The sequence below is a fragment of the Myotis davidii genome, unplaced genomic scaffold, assembly GCF_000327345.1.
Source record: "Myotis davidii unplaced genomic scaffold, ASM32734v1 scaffold259, whole genome shotgun sequence".
Lineage (NCBI taxonomy): Eukaryota > Metazoa > Chordata > Mammalia > Chiroptera > Vespertilionidae > Myotis > Myotis davidii.
Window position 1 is genome coordinate 6,840,493 of NW_006292687.1, and position 19,470 is coordinate 6,859,962.

At 46.3% G+C, this 19,470-nt stretch overlaps 1 protein-coding gene across 1 annotated transcript in view; it reads right to left on the reverse strand.

Moving 5' to 3' along the window:
* FHOD3 (formin homology 2 domain containing 3) overlaps positions 1-16,277 on the reverse strand; it is a 324,340-nt gene extending 308,063 nt beyond the window's left edge. Inside the window, exons 1-3 of the mRNA XM_015565558.1 lie at positions 16,260-16,277; positions 15,728-15,834; positions 6,993-7,057 (exon numbers count right to left, since the gene is read on the reverse strand). Coding sequence (XP_015421044.1) covers positions 6,993-7,057; positions 15,728-15,834; positions 16,260-16,277 — 190 coding nt within the window. The remainder of the gene's footprint in view (positions 1-6,992; positions 7,058-15,727; positions 15,835-16,259) is intronic.
* Between the last annotated feature and the right edge of the window lie 3,193 nt (positions 16,278-19,470).

A 19,470-nucleotide genomic window follows, 5' to 3' on the forward strand; every position in this document is an offset into this window, starting at 1 on the left:
TGTCCTTTCCTGACACCTCTGAATTCCCAGAGCTGGTCTGAGTTTCCAGCTCCATCTGGAAGGTTCTCGTCTAACTCCCTCACAGGTATGTGTCTTTATTTCCTTGTCCAGTTTACCTACATGTCTGTAGATGGTAGAGCCATTCTTCAAATCCTCTCATTTCTCCCTTCCCTTTGGTGAGAAATCCTTCCTGACCTGTGTACTCTAAGATCATAGCATCTGTGGACAGAGATGTGACAGAATGGAATACCCACCAGCATTTAAACACTAGACTCTCACACAATTTAACAAACCTGGTGGTTGTTTTAAATCCTTCCCATATTCTTTCTACCTTCCTTTGGGGGAGGGGAACCATACATGTCAATCACTGTTTGATGATAAGGCAACTTAGATGTAGCCACCTACACAGCGTCTGACCTGCCCAAGTCCAGACCAGCGTGGACATTCTGTGGGTTCTGCCTCCTGGGAGCTGAGGCAAGCTAATAGGAAACAGATGGGGCGGGGGTGGGGGGGCATTTATCTGATTAACCCACAGAGCTTGTTTTTACCTAGAGAACAGAACCCTTGGCAAAAAAATAATAATTTTTTAATGGGTCACAGACTTGATGGGGTGTAAAAGGGAGGAGGTTTGAAAAATGCAGGCACCACAAGTCTCCTGCTGCAAAGGGAGACTCGGGGTTTCAGACCAGCCCACTGCGTGCCAAGGCTGCAGCCGCCACCCAGAGGACTCCGCAGGAGCTGGTGGGGGTGGGAGTTGGGCTCCAGGTTTCTGGAGAACCAATAGATTGCAACATCGAAGACAGAGAACAGGAAATGGGACCGAATGCACATGACACCACTAGGGAGGAGTAGGGCCAGGACACTGTCAGCTTGGCCACTGTGACATCCAGGGGCAGGACCGGAGGGAACACCACCCCCACCCAAGGCTGCGGTGGCAGAGGCAGGACAGGAGCAAAGGCAGCCTCCGGTGGGAATGCAGGAGAGTCAGCAAGAAGCCCAGGTCGAGGCTGCTGTCAGGGGAAGTGGGGCAGGGGGCCGAGAGCAGGAAGAATGGCTCCATGGGGTCTTCTGACCAGGGAACAGCCTGTTTCACTCTGCTCCTGCCATCACACCGTGGACACCCATGTGAGGGGCCTGCAAATATGACAGAGGATGAGCAGCACCTGTGTGACCCACAGTGCCCGGAGGTGCTGGACACCCACACTAACACATGTCACTACCCAGGCCTCAGGTGTCTCAGCACCCATGGTGCTAAAGGGCCTCCCACCTGCAACCACCACCGGGTGCTATTGGGCCCAACAGGGTCAAAAAGGGATTTTGCTGGTTTCAGAATGGTTTTTTGTTTTGTTTTTTATTGATTTTAGGGAGGCAGGGAGGGAAGGAGGGGAGAGGGAGAAAGGGAGAGGGGGAGAGAGAGAAACATCAATGTGAGAGAGAGATATCAATTGGTTGCTTCTTGCATGCACCCTGACTGGAGATGGAACCTGCAACCTGGGTATGTGCCCTGACCAGGAATGGAACCTGTGACCTCAGATGCACAGGACGAAGCTCCAACCACCAAGCAACATCAGCCAGGGCGGAAACCTCTAGTTTTAATGGGCATTCCCAATAGTCAGCCAAGGGGCAATAAGGACCACATGGGAATCCAGTTAATGCTCCGAAGTCTAGTGTCACTCAGCAGCCCACCAGAGGGGCAAGTGTAGCAGGAAGCTGGAGGGAGCCTCCCTGCAAAGCCAGGAGGGCTCGGCCACACAAACCAGCTCACAGGGGTGCAGAGGAAGAGACACCAACGGGGGAAGCAGTACTCGTCCCCACTCCCACCCCGGCTTCAAAATGAAAAGCAAAACCCGAGCAGGGATTAGGGAAGAAAGGTGGAGGAGGTCAGGGTCACAGATTACAGCTCCACGCCCCACCCTCTGAATACAGAAGGCCAGGGCACTCCACACTGAAGCTAGAGGTGGTTCGGACACTGGACAGAATCCGTGCCACGCCCCTGAGCTGTCATCACACCAAACAGACCCGCGCCACCGCCATCGCCACCAATGAAAGCCGGCTCAAAGCCACGACCTTTCCCATTAAGACCACAATGGCCTTGGGGTCCTCCTCAACACTGTGCATGTGAGAAGAGTCCCCTCAGTCACTCTTGCACTAGAGAGTTCTTCCTGAAGAACTTCCCCACTGTCTGTCATTCACCTCTTTGCTAGACAGAGCAGCAGTTCTCAACCTGTGGGTCATGACCCCTGTGGGGGTCAAACGACCCTTTCACAGGGGTCGCCTAAGACCATCGGAAAACACATATATAATTACATATCTTTTGTGATTAATCACTATGCTTTAATTATGTTCAATTTATAACAATGAAATTGGGGGTCACCACAACATGAGGAGCTGTATTAAAGGGTTGCATCATTAGGAAGGTTGAGAACCACTGGGAGCAAAACACATAGCTGTCTGATTTAGCCCTTGAGAAGAAAATGCTTTGCAAATGATATATTGATGCCTCATTCTATTCATGTTTCTGCTGGAAATTGGCTACTTTTCTGCATCAGGGGATGAACAGCCACCTCCTACTTTGTCTCCGTGCCTTTTAAAGTTGTCTTGATCCCTGTGATTTGACCTTGAACGAGCAGTGAGACTAATCTCATGCAGAGAGGCGTCACTTCAGCCACCTGGCCAGCTTCTGCCTACCTCACCTCTACCTCCATGGGGACCTCATCATCTCCTAGTTTGGGGAACATGTCTCTGAAGACCCTTTGTGCCAGGTTACTCCTGGCAACTATGCACACAAATGACACATTGGAGTCTTCAGCCAATTTGTTATCCTTCTGTTTAACTGAGGCCGGGTACTTACAGTGCTGGCCTTCTAGGTCCCGGGCCACCCATCGGCAGGGCTTGTTTTCTCAATGGGAAAACAGGGTCTCCTTCAGAAACCCGAGGCGCAGAAGTTTTAAGCCAAACAAAATGCCTTCTAAGTCAGCTAGTAGAAAACATTCAGACATTAGCATTAGGATCCTGATGACTTCAAACTTATTTTTTTTTAATTCACGATTCCATTCCTCACCCACAGTTCTTCTACTCCTTTCTCTCCTTGGTAAGAGTTAGTCATCGGAGCCAGTTGGCCCTCCGAACATTCTTCTGGTGTCTGGAAATAGGATCGCATGCAGGGATCAAAAAATTTATTTTCTCTAGCTAACCTCATAAAATGCAGCCTCTGGTGCCTATCGTAGATTTTCCTTTTTTTATATCTGTAACCTCATGCCCATGATCTGACCAGCTAGATTCAGAAGGCTAGTCATGCGCTGTTTGCCACAATATGTTACCTCGAGTGTCATACTAAAAATGTGCAAAGAAATAATTACAGTGGAGAATAGAGGTGCAAAAAGCTGTGGATGGGGGTTCTCTCTGACCAAAATCTCATTCCAACTTCCTGCCAAGTGCTTCAGAACTACTATGCTGTTAAAGAAGACCTATCTCGCTGCTAACTGTGACCAGCAAAGCAGTGCCCGTGGCCTTCATTTCTTGAGTTTTGCTCAGTTGCTAACCATGAAGGCTCCACTCTGCTCTCATCCCAACTGGCATGGAGTTCCAAAGTTAACACTGGAGAACTCCCAGGGCATGTCACCTCCAATTCATCAACACGCAGTCCTGGATTCTACACATTCTTACACTTAATAAAAACAGGAATGAAGGAGAAAAGTGAGGAAAACATTATTTTCGAGGAATTTACTTGATAGCATCTTAAACCCATGAGCCAAAGCTGTCCTGGGTCCTTTGAATCCAACTGTGAGGTGGAAAGGAAGATGGCTGGGGAAGCCGCATGGGGCGGTAAGCTTCAGACAGCAGCCATTGTCCAATGCCTGTAATGACTCAACTGTTTATCATATTGTGAAGAGGGAAAATAACCTTGAAAAGAAACAAGGACTCAAACAACTGATGTGAAAGGTTTTTGTCCGTCCCCCAAGTCATGTGTTCCTTTTTTATTTTGCCTGAAGATTGTGCCAGGTTTGGGTTTTTTTTCATCCCCAAGAAATCTCACCTAATATTGCCATTTGGGAAGGGAACGAATACATCACAATGGAGGCTGGTACTTCATACACATGATGCATACATTCCTGGGGATAATATTTAGTGCTATTATAATAAATCTTTTCCAGATCTTGCAAATAATAGGAAAGAGGATTTTTTTCATACAAAGGAAAAACTTCGCCTTCTTGGGAATATCAAACCCTCATCTGATACACTCAGACCTAATTAGTGGTGAAAACTGAATAAATCAGAAAATTCTTTAAAAATGATATATTCTAGCACATACCTTAAAACTTCAGTTGAATTTGCAGGTATAGTGACTGACCATCCTGACTTGCCTGTGATGAGCCACAGCTGGTCATCCTGTTTATAGCACATAAGGGGACACACTTACATACCCTGTTTTGGACGATGATGTTTCTATGATTAAGGATCTACTACCTGGAACTCTACGTGGACCTTCTTTCATGAACCACTCCAATAACATGGTCTATGATTTCCCATCTCAGCTTCTTTGAAGTCAAGCAAGAATAAAAATACTTGTGAAGACTAGAATCCTACATTTTTTAAAATGTGTTTTTATTGATTTTAGAGAGAAAAATAGACACATCCATGAGAGAGAAACATCGATTCACTGCCTCCTGCATGATCCCCACTGAGAATCAAGCTCGAAAGCTGGGCTTGTGTCCTGACCAGGAATCAAACCGATGACCTCTTGGTGCATGGGACAAAGCTCAACCACTGAGCCATAGCAGCCAGAGCAGAATCCTACATTTTTATTTATTTTTATTTTTTAAGATTCTTTATTGATTTTTTTGAGAGAGAGGAAGGGGAAGGGAGAAAGAGAGAAACATAAATGGGAGCAAAACATCAATTGGCTGCTTACTGCACACCCCTCCCTGGGGATCAAGCCCACAACCTGGGGCATGTGCCCTGACCGAGAATTGAACCAGTGACCTCTCAGTGCACGGGACAATGCCCAACCAACTAAGCCACACTGGCCAAGGTAGAAACCTACATTTTTACAACATTCTCACACCTTGTGTACTTGTCACAACCCACTTTTGTTGACAGAAAGCCTTTTGTACTAATTTTGATTCTTTTCCAAAATAGTCAATGAACTTTCAAAGCAATGACTTTTTTACACTCACATTATAAAATATTTGTGTTACCATTTCATTGAATGACAAAATTCCAATAGCAAGTGCAATTGGCTTGAGAAGGTTTGGAACAAACACACTGACCCCGTATGCACCCAGTTCACCCCCTGGAGCAGAAAGTCCTGAGTGTCCTGGGAGAGCGTGGGCTGGACCGGCCAGAGGTGCTCAGCATGCCACAGGGATAAGATATGGGTTTTACTAGTACGTGCATTACATGGGACTATGGAATACATCAATTAATGCAGCGAGTCAATAACATGGCAGCAAATTAGAAAACTCCTACACTAAAATATGTCAGCCCATACTACAAAAACATGAATTTTCTTCAAGGAGCTAGCTCATTAGGATATTTAACAAGCTCATTTTAGTATCAATCTGCTTTCCACTGCCTTATTATTTCTGGGAAGTGCGAATTCATGCTCATGCCCCAAGTCCTACTGTTAACCAGTTATATTTCAACCACTATTGAACTTTAAACAGTTCAGCACATAAGTGACTGAATTTGCTCTAGATACTGTATTGGGGGTTGGGGAGAGTTTATCCAAAAGAATCATAGGCCTTTTCTACAGGTAGACATGATTTATACATGTGAAATAAATGGAAAAGTGTAACCAATTAAATATAATCAAGTGCACATACATGGGTTGTGCGTGGTCGCTCAGTGTTACAGGCAGTTGAGAAGCAAACAGTTAATGCTGGCTGAAGGTCCTATAGATCTTACTTTGCTTCCAAAATGATTACAAACCCTCCTGAGCTTTATGAGTCAGCCGCACAGTTACTCTGGACACAGAGTTAGACAAAAGCTGTCACTCCAGGCACTTGCATCTCCACCATCCCTAAGACCAACTGAAGGAAACTGACACGGATTTCCCTCCACATCCTGCTGCTCACTCACCCCATCCCTTCCAACAGGGATACAGGAAGGAGAAGGGACCAGAAATGATTCCTCCCACTCCACCCACGCACACCACACTCCAGGTGCAGAATGCGCCTCTACAGGATGACTTACCCTCTCCTAATTAGAGGCCTGAATTAAGACCACAGTGTATATTCAGTAAAAGTGAAATTACTCAGATATGTAGAGCTTCTATGCATAAAGTAAAATTAGCTCCTTTTTTTTCTTTCTATATTACATACTTGCCTCAATGTGGCCCAATGCCAAGAGGAAACCAAGCCAGTTTCAGAAACGCTTTACATAGAGATTGTCTAGTTTGCATAATTCCTTTCATCGCCATTCAACCCTTGTGTGTTGGTTGGGAAACCAGTGGGTCTGGAAGAAAATCAATGGCTGCAGGAACGTCCCGATGGGGTTCCCGAGTGACCGCAGGCCAGCCATCCTCAGCCAGAAGTACGTGCATCACCGTATTGCTCAGCATCCACATGTGCCCACCCTGCCCTGACCTGAGTTTCCCTTTCAATCACCTGACCAAAAACCATATCTCAGACCTCACTCCTGTCCAGGTAACTTCGCAGACCCACCAGGAAGCACATGGCAGGCATTTCACTGGCAGGAGATTCACACGGGCACAGCCCCAGGAAGGCCTTCATCTCTCCCAGCATCACCAGAAGGAACCTCAGCAGCAATGTCTTACCGCCAGCTCTCTTCACTAACCAGACAACAAAGGGATCAGGCAGAGCAGGGCTTTAAAAACGACTGCTAGATTACTTCACTAAAAACTTGATGATCCAATGACAGGAGCTAACCCAACCAAGAGTGGCTATTCATTCCCAGGAGTGGCATTTCTCATCACATGTTTAATCACGGAAGGTGGATGGCAAGCATCCCCATCTACACGTGTCACTCACCGATACAGGTGTGGACCCTCACGGACAGTTGTGTCCTCAGGATGATGCTGTGCTTCTTGCCCCGCCTAATGGAGAGAAAACACACATGGGCATCAGAGGAGTCAGCGAGAAGCCTAGATGCCGACAATCCACTCGAAGGTTCCGACACATCCACCAGACAGAGACTCCAGATAAGCAGGGACCTAAACAGAACAAGAATCTCTCCTGGAATAATGTGATGTCACAGGGTTTTCCAGAAAATAATAAAGTTTGACTCTGTTGGATTGACACACGCATTTTATTGCCAAACCCGGTCAACTCATTCCATCCACAGAGTTTGTGTGTTCTCATGCTTGACCATGTTGGGAAATTTTCAAATCTGTGCCCATAAAGTGAAATCCCAGGAATGTAACAACCCAAATCGGCCTGATCATTCCCATGGCTATTTTTACATTTTTCTGGATATAGGAAAGGGGCACAGGCAGTGGGGGGATCAGAAAGAGCTGCTTTGCTGTGTATCAATTCAAGACTACTGGGTTTTTATCCTTTCCAGGAAGATGAGAATCCACCAAAGAGCTTATAGGCTATTTACTATTGGGAACTCCAATGTACACACCTCGCTTCACCTTTGTTTCCTTCTCACTTCATTCCTCATGAGGAAGCAAAGAGCTGGCCCCTCCCCAATTCTGTTCCCACCAGGGCTCATCCCGCATTATGCAAAGGAGGACTAAAGCACTGAGCAGGTGACAGAGAAGATGATAAATGGGAAGAAACTTGAGTCCTGGCTACCTGGGGGTAGCAAAGGCTTTGAGACTGGGAGAAAGCGGAAGCCAATGGGCAGAGGTAAACGGAGCCAGCCCACCAGCATGGAGCAGGGAAGCCGCTGGGGCTCTTGGTGGCTGAAATGCCCTTCCATCACTCTTCTGGCCTCTCACCCCTGCCCATCAGGGCTTCCTTTGTAAAGGAGTCTGGCAGTAATTCTTGGTTTTACGGTTGTGTTGGAGGGGACGGGAACAGACATCTCACCAGGCACACTGTTAATATTGTGATTATGGATTTATCGTCATCAATGAAACATTCTATTTCTTATGCTTGAGACCAGATCAGAGGGGAAAGTATGGTGTCAAAGGTTGTTTTTTTTTATTCTTTTAAAGGAGAAAGGAAAGCCAGCTGCATAGTCCTACAAAAGCATGCAGTGGCCTCCCGCCCTGCAGCTGCTTATAGGTTTAGAACCTGCATCCGGTCCCTTCAAATCCCCAGGGCTCCCCCTTTCCCTTCCCACTTTGTTCATTTGATTGATTTACATATGCTGTGTGCAAGGCACTAGTCTCAAGGAGCTTACAACGAATCCACAGCCCTTGACCCATCTTCAGAAGATGGATTTGAGATTCCTAGGAGGGCAGACTTCTTCAAAACTTTCTTCCTCACACACACACACACACACACACACAAAAAGGGGCGTGGTCCTCAGTGGGAGCCTCCCGCAGAGCTGGAGCAGAGACTGCGGAAGCCCTGAGGGGAGCCAGGCCCCAACCAGGAGGAAGAGCAAACCTGGAGCACCATCAGTCCATGGCCCATGTTATCAGCATTAGGAGTCGATGATAAATACCAGACGACGGGAGGCAGAGCACATGCTTTGGATGCCCTGAGTGCGGAAGCAGGGGTGGCCGGGGAAACAGTTCAGAATACCTCAAGTTCTGGAAAGTTCAAAGGGCCCTCACTTTTATCTTCAAACAACTGCAAAGTCACATTTTAAGGAAGCGCTTAAGTTTTCCCAGAGAATCCTGCAGTCTCCCAGTGAGAGCGTGGGGCTGTCACCCTAGGATTCCCAGCGCCTTCATGAAAACCAGGACAGTCTCGGAGGCGGCCCTGGCAGGCCAGCCACTCTGAGGTGCCGTGCCTCCTGTGCTTGTGCCTTGAGAAACCAGGCAATCGGACAGGTTAAGCCAAACCCTGGTAGAACTTAAGAGACCACAGAACAAAAAAAGGCCTATTTTGTAGTAGTTTTCTCTCTTATCATTCCAATTCTGTACCTCCTTCCCTGTCTGCCCCTCTACACAAAACGCTGAGATGGGAGGAATCGCTGTGGAAATTCTCAGAATAGAGCCAAGGTCTATAGACGCTGCCTAAGGGGTTGAGTCGCCAAATCCCAGGAGCTACTGGCAGAGGAGGGAGCCGGCCAAGGCGGAGACAAGTGGCGGTGAGTGCAGGCTGGCCCCCAGAAGGTGTCCTTCATCTCCCACCCCTCCCTCACCCACCTCCACTTTCTCCCATCTTCAATGTGGGTACCATCACTGTGTCCATTCTACAGGCGAGGAAAGCAAAGCCTGTAGAAATGACGTAACCTCCATAAAGTCAGAGGGCTGGTGGAAATCGAATCGGGCCGGAAGGCAGAGTGTCTGGCTCCACAGTCACCAGCCGCATTCTGCCTTTTGCTATACAGCTGCCTCACTATACAACCTCTCCACTTTTTTTAGTGGTTTAACCTCAATGCTAAAATCTATTAAAGAGGACACACAAATTAAAATGCAAAAAATCTAAGAAAATATTGCCAAACCAAATTATGAAAATAATATAACAGGACCAAATAAGGTTTCTCCTAAGACTTTAAGGATTACAGGAAGTTCAATGTTTTATTTATATATATTAAATATCAATGTATAAAGGACACCCATCATAAAAATGTCTTTAAATTTGATTAATGCTGATATACTAGTATTAGAGGAAAGTTGATTTTCATGCATTTCCTTTGTACATGGCCATCTCACTGCTGTTATTGATTCTAAAAATCCTTGGGCCGATTCTTTTATGGGCATAATCATGTCATCTATTAAAAATAATCATTTTATCCCCAGGCTTTTTGTAGGAAGTATGCACTTATCTTCTGTTTCATGGCTAAAACTTTCAAAGGAAAATTAAATAATCATGGGTAGATTTCCCCCTGTCCCCAGTGGGATACTATGTCAGTTTGGGTTTGGAAAATAATATTCATAACAGTTATTAACCTTCATGAAATGTTTATCGCGTGCCGGAGAAGAGTCTAAGTACTTTATACAGATTCGATCTTCAAAAAATTCCTATAAAATAGGTAACATTATTGCCATTTTTAAAATGAGGAAATTGAGGCCCAAAAGGGTTAAGCAACATAGCTGAAGTCACACAGCTAGAAAGTGACGAGCTCAGAGTCAACCCAGGCAGTGCAACCCAGAGCCTGTGCTCCTATCACCTCCCTGGTGGGTCCTCCTTCATCTACTCCCTTATTCCACTCGATATGAGATGCACGATGCACGCTCTGCCTCAAGGCAGCAGCAACCCGGAGACCCTGCCTGACCTGCAGGTTTTGGATTCCAGACTACAACATCAGTTCTTACCTGAATTTCCACCCCGCTGGCCCACTCCACAGATTTCAGACTTGCCACAATGGAGTGAGCCAATTACTTAAAATAAACCTCTCTAGATATACTCGGTAGACCAGATGGATTAGATTAGAAAGATTAGATGGGTAATGGATACCTTGTTGGTTCTATTCTCTAGAGAACCTTAATACAAACTTCGGTATCTGCCTTCATGGAGCTTCCATGTTCCAAAAATCAGTGGATTCGGCATAAACCCTTGAGTGATCTTTTCCTCCCTGATATTGACATGCTGTATCTGTTTCACAGCTGCCCCTCCTTCTGAATCCTCCTGCTTGCAGCAGGGTGACCCCAAGGCAGAAGCGATTTAATTTGACCTGAAACTCCCCAGGGAGAGTCAGATTCCATTCCTATCAGCACAGCCACTGCCAGGGAAACATCACCACTTTGGAGATTAGCCACAGCCAATCAAGTGCCCACACCCAAGGCCAGTGCTACCCAAGTGACAAGAAAACTATCTAAAATAGACCCTCAATTCAAGGGAACTCCAATCAAGGCAAACATGCCAGCGATATGAGGATGCTGCTGGTGAAGGAACTTTCCAAAACTTCCTGGCTTCTCAGAATCCACCAAGTTTTTCCTACAACCATGCCTATGGCCTTGGGGTGGGACCCGGGGAAGGGGGCGCGGGGAAGAGGGCTGGTTTAACCAAGTAAGTCTCCCAGACACCATGTTTCAGTTCTGCCCCAATCTCTCAAGAGAATATTTTTATTTATTTATTTTAATATATTTTTATTGATTTCAGAGAAAGGGAGAGGAATAGAAACATCAATGATGAGAGAGAATCATTGATCAGATGTCTCTTGCACACCCCCTCCTCCCCTGAGCCACACTGGTCAGGCTCAAGTATTTTTACAAGAATAATATATGAAGTCTTTTTGTGGCTATAAGAGCAAGTGCATACATTAATTTATTAAATGGCATGCAGCCAAAGACTTGATGACTTTTTCTTGCAACCAACAGCTGAATTAATGCCCCCAAACATTCCTCCACTCAAATTAGACCTAAACTATGATTTCGATCAAGAGTAGAAAACATGTTTGACCGTGTGGCAGAAGCAGAAATTAGGACCCGCTCAGCAGCTGCCCCAGGAATATGCTTCCTTTTAGTAAGCTTCTGGAGCGATGAGATGCAGCCATTGTTCTGGCTGAGGGATAAAGAGCTGAAGAAGGATTTGAATTAGTCATCAGCACGTGAAAAGATACTGTTAGCTCAGATTATTTGCTCAAAAACTTCAAGTTCATGAAAGCCAGTGGCTACTGTATTCATCTCCAGAGGCATTCTGGTCTTTCCTAGTAGAGAGTAGAGGTGAAAAGCATAGATGCTGAAGCCAGCTGTATGATCTTGGACAAGTTACTTAGCCTCTCTGAGCACCAGCTTCCTTGTCTGTAAAGTGGGAAAATAATATTACGTATTTGGTGACATACCTAAGAAATGAAAACTTGCTCCTATTTTCTTCTAAGATTTTTAAAGTTTTAGCCTTTCATCCCCAGGTGCCCCTAATGGGAAAGAAACCTTGGTTGAACAGCTCCCGGCTCTGGGGCCATCCTGCAGCCTCCCCTTCTCAGTCCTCCATTTTCTCCCCCACCCACAACTATTCTGCTTCCTCTCTCCCTAAATCTCCTACAACACCCTGGCCTGACCTTGGTCCTCTCACAACTTGGCTTCTCTGTGGTGAGCATGGTGTTAACTGCCCTGTCTTTGAAATTTTCTCTCTTCTTGCTGAGGCACACCCTGCTGGTTACCTACACAATTTCCATTTTCCCCTTTTGTCTCATCAAGAGAACCCAATTTTGTTTGAGGTGACATCGTTCCCACCTTCTCCAGTTCCCTTGGCCCCCAAGAGTGGCCACATGACACAGCTGTCCTCAGTGAACTGGATGTGGAAGTTGCTGGTGGGGCTCCTGGTAAAGCTCTTTAAAAGGGGCCCACCCAGCCGGCCACACAGCCACGAGACTCAGCACAAGGCCCATGCCCCTGACCACTAGGCTACACTGCCCTGTACTATGCTCTCCTCAGATGCCAGAGGCCCTGCTGGAATCCCTGCTGACACAGGGAGGGAACTGGGCTCGCCAGGTCACACTATGGCAGGGTCAGGCATAATCATTAGAGGCTTCGGGGCTCCTGTTTCCGCTACTAACTTCCCTGGCCTTGGAAGGCACTGACCAGGCCTGGCTCCCTCGGCAGCAGAATAATTGCTTTGTCCTTCCACTTCTGAAGGTCTTTCCCTCTCTTCGCCCTTTAGCCATAGCTTGAGTGATCATTCTAAACAAGGGGTGAGTTAATTTTTAGTCCTGGCATAAAAGAGCAGGGCAATGAACAAGAACAAAGAAACAAACTCCTCCAGCAAGGAAAATTCACTCCAAGCACATTGTGTGGAAAACACCATCATTTTCCCATAGCTGGTCCCGTGTCTCCATCAGATTGTCTCATTAGGGAATATTTTGCTATGATTTACACAAAGAAATCAAGAGAAGAATGCGATTTCATTTGACCTCTTCGTGCCTATGGGGGGCAATTGTTAACTAGGAAGAAATTATACTTTAACTCTCATCCGTGGGAGACATGACTTCGCAGGCACCCAGACTCCGCCAAATGCCACGCTTCCCGGAAAGGACCTCGGAGGGATGCTCAGGGCAAGTGAGGCTGCAGATGTGCATGGACACCTCGCACCCGTGCAGGAGGGCTCCACCTGTAGGCTGCTCCGAGCCAGCCCTGCCAGCGCTCAGTGGTGATCAATAGCCTGGGAGTGACCCGGGTGACCTGGCAGTGCCAGGACAGTCAATCCTGGCTTGTCTTCTGCAATCCAGGCCAGGGACAGAGGGGCTTCCCCATCAGAGAGCAGTAAAGAGCGTGGCTTCTTCACGCTCTTCTGGACAAAGAGAAGGTCATCCTGCGTACATTCCAAAGGACGAGGGGTAGGGCTCCACAAATGAAGACTATTTCAAAGCCATAAAACCTGCTCTGGGGTGAGTTGTGGCACACCTGTCAAATGCGCAGCTACCCAAAGCTTTAGGGCTACCTTACCCTGTTTGCAGTCGCCCATGCTGTGAGTCCTGCCTTCTCGCCATCATTCATTTCCCCAGCATCACATGCTGTTAGGGTGCAGAAATGTGGTCAAGGACCATGGGCCCAAGGCCAGGTGATGATTCATTAGGGAACAAAGGAAGAAAGGAAGCCAAGATCTACTCTGCTGACCTAGCAGCAGGGCCCTGGCTCTTTAGGGAGAAGCCTCCAGCTCCTGATGCTGGTGTTGACAGAGCGAGCTGTAGGCCAGGGCCAGAGGACAGCAGCAGATGCGTTCTCCCTGCTGTGGGGTTGGTGCTGTTTCAACACCACAGTCCCAGTGTTTTAACCTGGGACTGAAGGTGTCCTTGCATGAACCACCCTCGTGTCACCAAAGGTATGAATGTACATCCTCAGTAGAACCTAAAGTGCCTTTGCCCAGATGCTCTTGGGATGGTGGAGGAATACACACAAGCCTGGGAGATACTGTGGGTTTGGTTCCAGACCAAGGCAATAAGAGTCTTACAATAAAACAAGCCTCGCAATAAAGTGAGTAAGGACCTTGCCTTCAGTTTATAAGAAAGGCAACATCCACGAAGCACAGAAGAATGAGGCATGCCTTGCCCTAACCGGTTTGGCTCAGTGGATAGAATGAGGCATGCCTGTACAGTCATTTTTTAAGTGATGATGAGTAGAATCTGATGTGAGCTAATAACGACAGCCCTCACGTGTGTACAGCCGATGGCAAATTCCAGATGTTTCCCCACGCACTGCTGGTGTGGCCCTGGGAACCACTCCAGAGATAGGAAAGGCTTCCTCACAGAACATTGCTGGTTCCCACCAAGGACCTTGGTTTTCTTGGTGCTCATGGTCATGATATTCAGGAATCCATCCTGGGATCCTCTCATTTACCGGCCACAAGCGTTCACTCAGTGCCTATAAGGTGTTGAGAAAATGCTAGGCACTGGATAGTCAGACAGGTCTCATAGAGTTTTAGCAGCAGAGGGACAATTAGGGGAAATGGACCATAAATTGTAATAAAACAGGGGAAATCCAGGAAGTCATCAGTACATCGTGGAGTCAAGTAGGAGACTAACACTAACAGGTTCCCATTTTTTTTCCTCGAGCTGTTCCTGAAAACTTAGTATTCTCTGAAAATATTTATCTGACAGTAATATATTTTTAACTCAAGCAAGATAATGTCTAAACAACTGTTGGGGAGGTCTCTGACAACCAGATCAAAATAGCTGGGTATTATTGGGAAAGCAACAGGGAGCCCCGGAAGTTTTCTAAGGAGGAAGGTGATAAAATCAGAGATATACAAGATAGATGAGGGATAGAGAAGAAGGCCGAGGGCTGCACTGACCACCAGGGGGCAGACGCTCAATGCAGGAGCTGCCCTCTGGTGGTCAATGCGCTCCCACAGGGGGAGCGCTGCTCAGAGCTGGTGAGCACAGAGGCGCTAAGGATGTCAGACTAACAGCTTAGGCCCACTCCCCGCAGAAACGGACCAGAGGGCACAGGCCAGGCTGAGGGACTCCCCCTGCCCCCCTCAAGTGCACAAATTTCATGCACCGGGCCTCTAGTAATCTAATAAATATAGGAATGGTTGATGGTATAGGTATATTCCTACAGAGATTTTATTTTCTGGACACATCTTTGATTTTGTGTGTTGCTTTATTCAGACTGAGCAATCAGAAGTATTAAGCAATTCTAAATAGGCACAAAGTGATTTGATGTTAGTTAACATAATAATTGTTTCTTCCACTGTAATGAGTTCAAAAGATGATATAATATAATATAACATGATCTACTAGGGCATCTGGCAAGAAAACTATATATCCAATGAGCTGTCATTAAAAACAATGTTTAAAACAATTGTCAATCCACAAAAATCTTTAAAAAATTAATGTAGTTATATTTGGCTTAAGAGTAAGAGAACAGGATGTAAATACTATATGCTTAATTAAACTATACCAGAAATGCTCCTCCCCCTGAGTAGCCTTGTCAAAAAGAGTTACTCAAATAGGTGGTGTCAGGTAGGGACTACTAGACTCATCGGGGGATCACCTTGTAAGTTACATAAATGTTTAACCACTGTGCTGTACACCTAACGCTAATATTGAATGTCAACTGTAATAAAATTTTTATTAAAAAAATGAGTTACTCAAAATGCAAAAGAGTTTGCTGTCACTACAGGTGTCACTTGCATCTCCCTTCTTTTTGTATGACTGCGAGTGAAGAGAAGGCCAAAGATTTCTCCAAAATATTTCAGGGCCCCTCCCCCGATTTCTTGGGCGGTCAGGACCAGTCAGCAGGGATAATTATGGCTCTTACCCAGCGTCATCCTGGAAGCCTTCTAGCTCGTCCCGCTGCTCTGCCAGGGTGGCTTCCAGGTCCAGGTAGGTGCCATTGTGGGAGAGCTGCAGCGTGCAGTCGTCGAGCTGCAAGAGAAAGAGCCTGGTCAGCCCAGCCGGCTCCTGGGAGGGGAACTCTGCATGGAGCAGTCACTGCATGTTGCCCCATGTGGGTTTTTAATCAAGCATTATTCTGAAGTGCAGATCATCGTTGGAGGAGGTAGTGTGTTCCTGTGAGTAGATTGGAAGCAGACTGCCTACCGAGTGGACAGATACGACACCTATTAAGGGAGTGGCCTTGACAGGGCCCAATGGATGTCGATGGGGGTGGAGAAGGAGCCCTTTGGGCCAGTGCCACTTTGCACTCTGAGGGGCCCAGGAGAATCTATGGATGTGGGGAGTGGGAACCAAGATCACAATGCTGGTGTGAACGTGGATTAAGAGTCCCAGAGTTTCAAAGGCAAATTTGATGGGAAAACATGTTGTTTCCTTTGATTCAGTGAGAAGCCTGCGTACTCAGATTCTGTCATGCTTGGCACAGTACAATCAATAGCTGCTCAATAAACAACTGAGCTAAAAGAAACATTCTCCATTTGGATGACAACATACCCAAATTACAACATACCACAGAGGGCCTGAGGTCCCTGGTTACTAGTCTCAGTTTTTTTAAATGTATTTAGCAAATACTTATTTGTTATTATGTTCATGCATAATTCTAAGCATTTTGCCTATGTTGCTTCATTTGCTTCTGACATGGACCGTACTTCTATTATTATCCCCACTTTACAGATGAAAAAACTGGGGCATAGAGAGAAACTAAGAGATGTCCCATCTGGTAATGATGGAGCTGGGATTTGGATACCAGCCGTTTGACTCAAGATCATGCGCTCAACCACTAAGTTCTGATCTTTCCTATGGCCTGAGATCTACGAAGGACTTACAAATATCAATCTTGCCATATATAGCTATGGCATCTGAGTGTTCCGCTGGTGTGCCATGTGTTTGTCAACCCCCTTCCCTTTCCCTCCTGGACACACAGACCACATATCCCAGCCTTATAGTTGGTTTTCAGCCGTGAAACTGAGTACCGACCAATGGAATGTGAGTGAAAGTGCACAAGGCCCCCAACACCCCTGGCCACAACACCCTTGCACAACGTCCCACTTTTCATCTCTTGCCTGCGGCCAGATGCAGAGGGGCCAGCGGGGGACTCCAAAGTCTAGAATCCACAAGAGCCCCAGGTTCCTGAATCGCTGCACAAAACAGAGCCCTTCGCTACCCCGCCTCCACTAAACCAAAACGAGCAAGACAAGAGCCTTTGTGGCAGTGAGTTGTGAAGATTTTGAGGCTGATTGTTACAGCAGCATCACATGACATTTACAATGATCAAGACACATAAAAATAAAGGGAAATAATTTTACCAAAGATTAAACTGACATGACGAGGAAGCCCAAATGTATAACTGCATGCTTGATTTCTCAGTCTGTAGGGTGGCTCTTTTTATTCACCTACTTGCTGAGTTAGGCTCTTATTTCAAAATGACAGGCGGTTGGGGAAAAACAGAGGCGAACATGTGGCTACTTTAAAATGACTAAATAAACATGTGATAATACTTCCGCAGTGAGATTTCAAACAAGGAATTCGTCTCTTGATAGAAAAGCTATGCTTATCCCCAACAAGAGAACAGAGACTATCTTCTTGTCTAGAATGAGCACTTCTAAGAGGCTGCTGATCCTTTTTTTTTGAAAATCAACTTTAATGAAATAGAACTTACATTAGATTGCACAGATTTTAAACTGTACAGTTTGATGAGGGGGTTTTTTTGGGTGTTTTTTTTGTTTTTTTTTTTAGTTGTTTTTTCAATTAGAGACCGGGCAGGTCCGTGTTTCTGGTTATCCTCAACAAATTGAAAGGAATTTGTTCTTTGTTATTTGTAAGAAACACCTAGTTAAATTGTTTAAAGGGGTTAATCCTATTTGATTCACTTGTTTGATTTCTCTAATAACAAACTGTTCCTCTAAGGGCGTGCTGGTGAGGGTCAGCATTCTTGACTGGCACAGACGGATCATCTGATCCGAGACAGCATTTAACCCAGGAATCAAATTGGCCAAATTCATGGTTCTGAGGTGTCAGGGGTGCACCCATGGTTTTGGGGAAACACACAGGGATCTGCTCCCCCCACCTGTGGAACCAGCAGCCAGAAATGGTTTCCTGCAGAGGCATCTCCTGGGCCCAGGGTCTCCTGAGGACTGAAATCCGACTTTATCCTTCCCAGGTGGAAAATTCCATGAGACCCTGGACCTGCTAACATGCACACTGACCATGTGGACGGCTGGACTCACAGCTGCTCATTCTTGCTTTTAACTCCTACAGATGTTGTTAACTAAGAAAGCAACTTGATCTGTTGTGTTGATAGTATCCGCACATTTGTTTATTTTTAATCCCACATATAATCAACAGCCTAGAAGGTGGGGGTAATGAAAGCCCTTTAGGCCATAACAATTTCTTGGGCTTCAGCATCTAGAAACAGGTGAGCCCAGAGAAAGCTTTTGGGTAGACCAGGGGTTGGGAACCTTTTTTCTGCCAAGGGCATTGGGGTATTTATTACATCATTCACGGGCCATACAAAATTATCAACTTAAAAATTAGCCTGCTATATTTGGTCAGACATTTAATTAACTCACCCCTAAAGTCTTGGCAGGACCAGACCAAATTATTTCCAAGGCCTTATACGGCCCGAGGGCTGGACGTTCCCCACCGCTGGGGTAGATCGTTTCTGCCTCTCCCCGAGGGGGTCTGAGTCACTCTGTAGTCCACCCGCAGACCCGGCGAGAGCCCAGGGGGATAGGGACAGCCTGTGCACTGGTATGTGGTGTAAATTCTCCCACCGCTCGTGGCCCATGTCAGCCAGCGGCGTGAAGTCACTGAGCGTGGGGTTGCATAAGATGTGCAGCAACTAACCAGTATATGGTATGTTTACCAGGTACAAGCGATGTCAGAAACCTCAAAAGGATGAGGAGCAGTAAAATGTAATAAAACATTTAGGAAGTGACATGTTTTGAGTTGCGATTATTATCTTTATTTTTTTATTTTTTGTTGTTTTTACGAGAGTATAGTTGCCATACAATCTGATATTAGTTTAGGTGCACAACATAGTGATTCGACATTAATATAATGTATGATGCGATCACCACAATCAGTCTAGTAACCATCAGTCACCATACAGTTATCACGATGTTACCGACTATATTCAATGGTCTGTATGTACATTACATCCCAGTGACTTGTTTATTTTATAACTGGAAGTTTGTACCTTATTATCTTTATTATCCTTGTCTTTAATAGAACTTATTAATTGTACACGTATATCCTTAAATCTTGAATAATAGCTATATTGAACAGCTGGCTCACAGAACCTCTGAGAATACCCACCAGCCCTCTCGAGCCCCCCAGGCCCACTCCAGCACACTCTGCTCTGGCCCTCCCAGGTCGCTAATTTGAGGTGCCTAAGGTGGAGACAGCAGGGGGTGCATGAAAGGCTTGCAGCCCTCTCCACCCCGCCCCAGCCCTATGCTGTTCTTAGTTAGGGGAAAGTGGGGATTCCTAGTGGCTGGCAGATGCAGCCCTTATGGCAACTCTGGCTATCTGGCACATCATCTCCACACAGGCCCTTCCGATGTTATTCCCAGCCGGCCAAGGTGAATATCTGGTTTTCCTCAACAC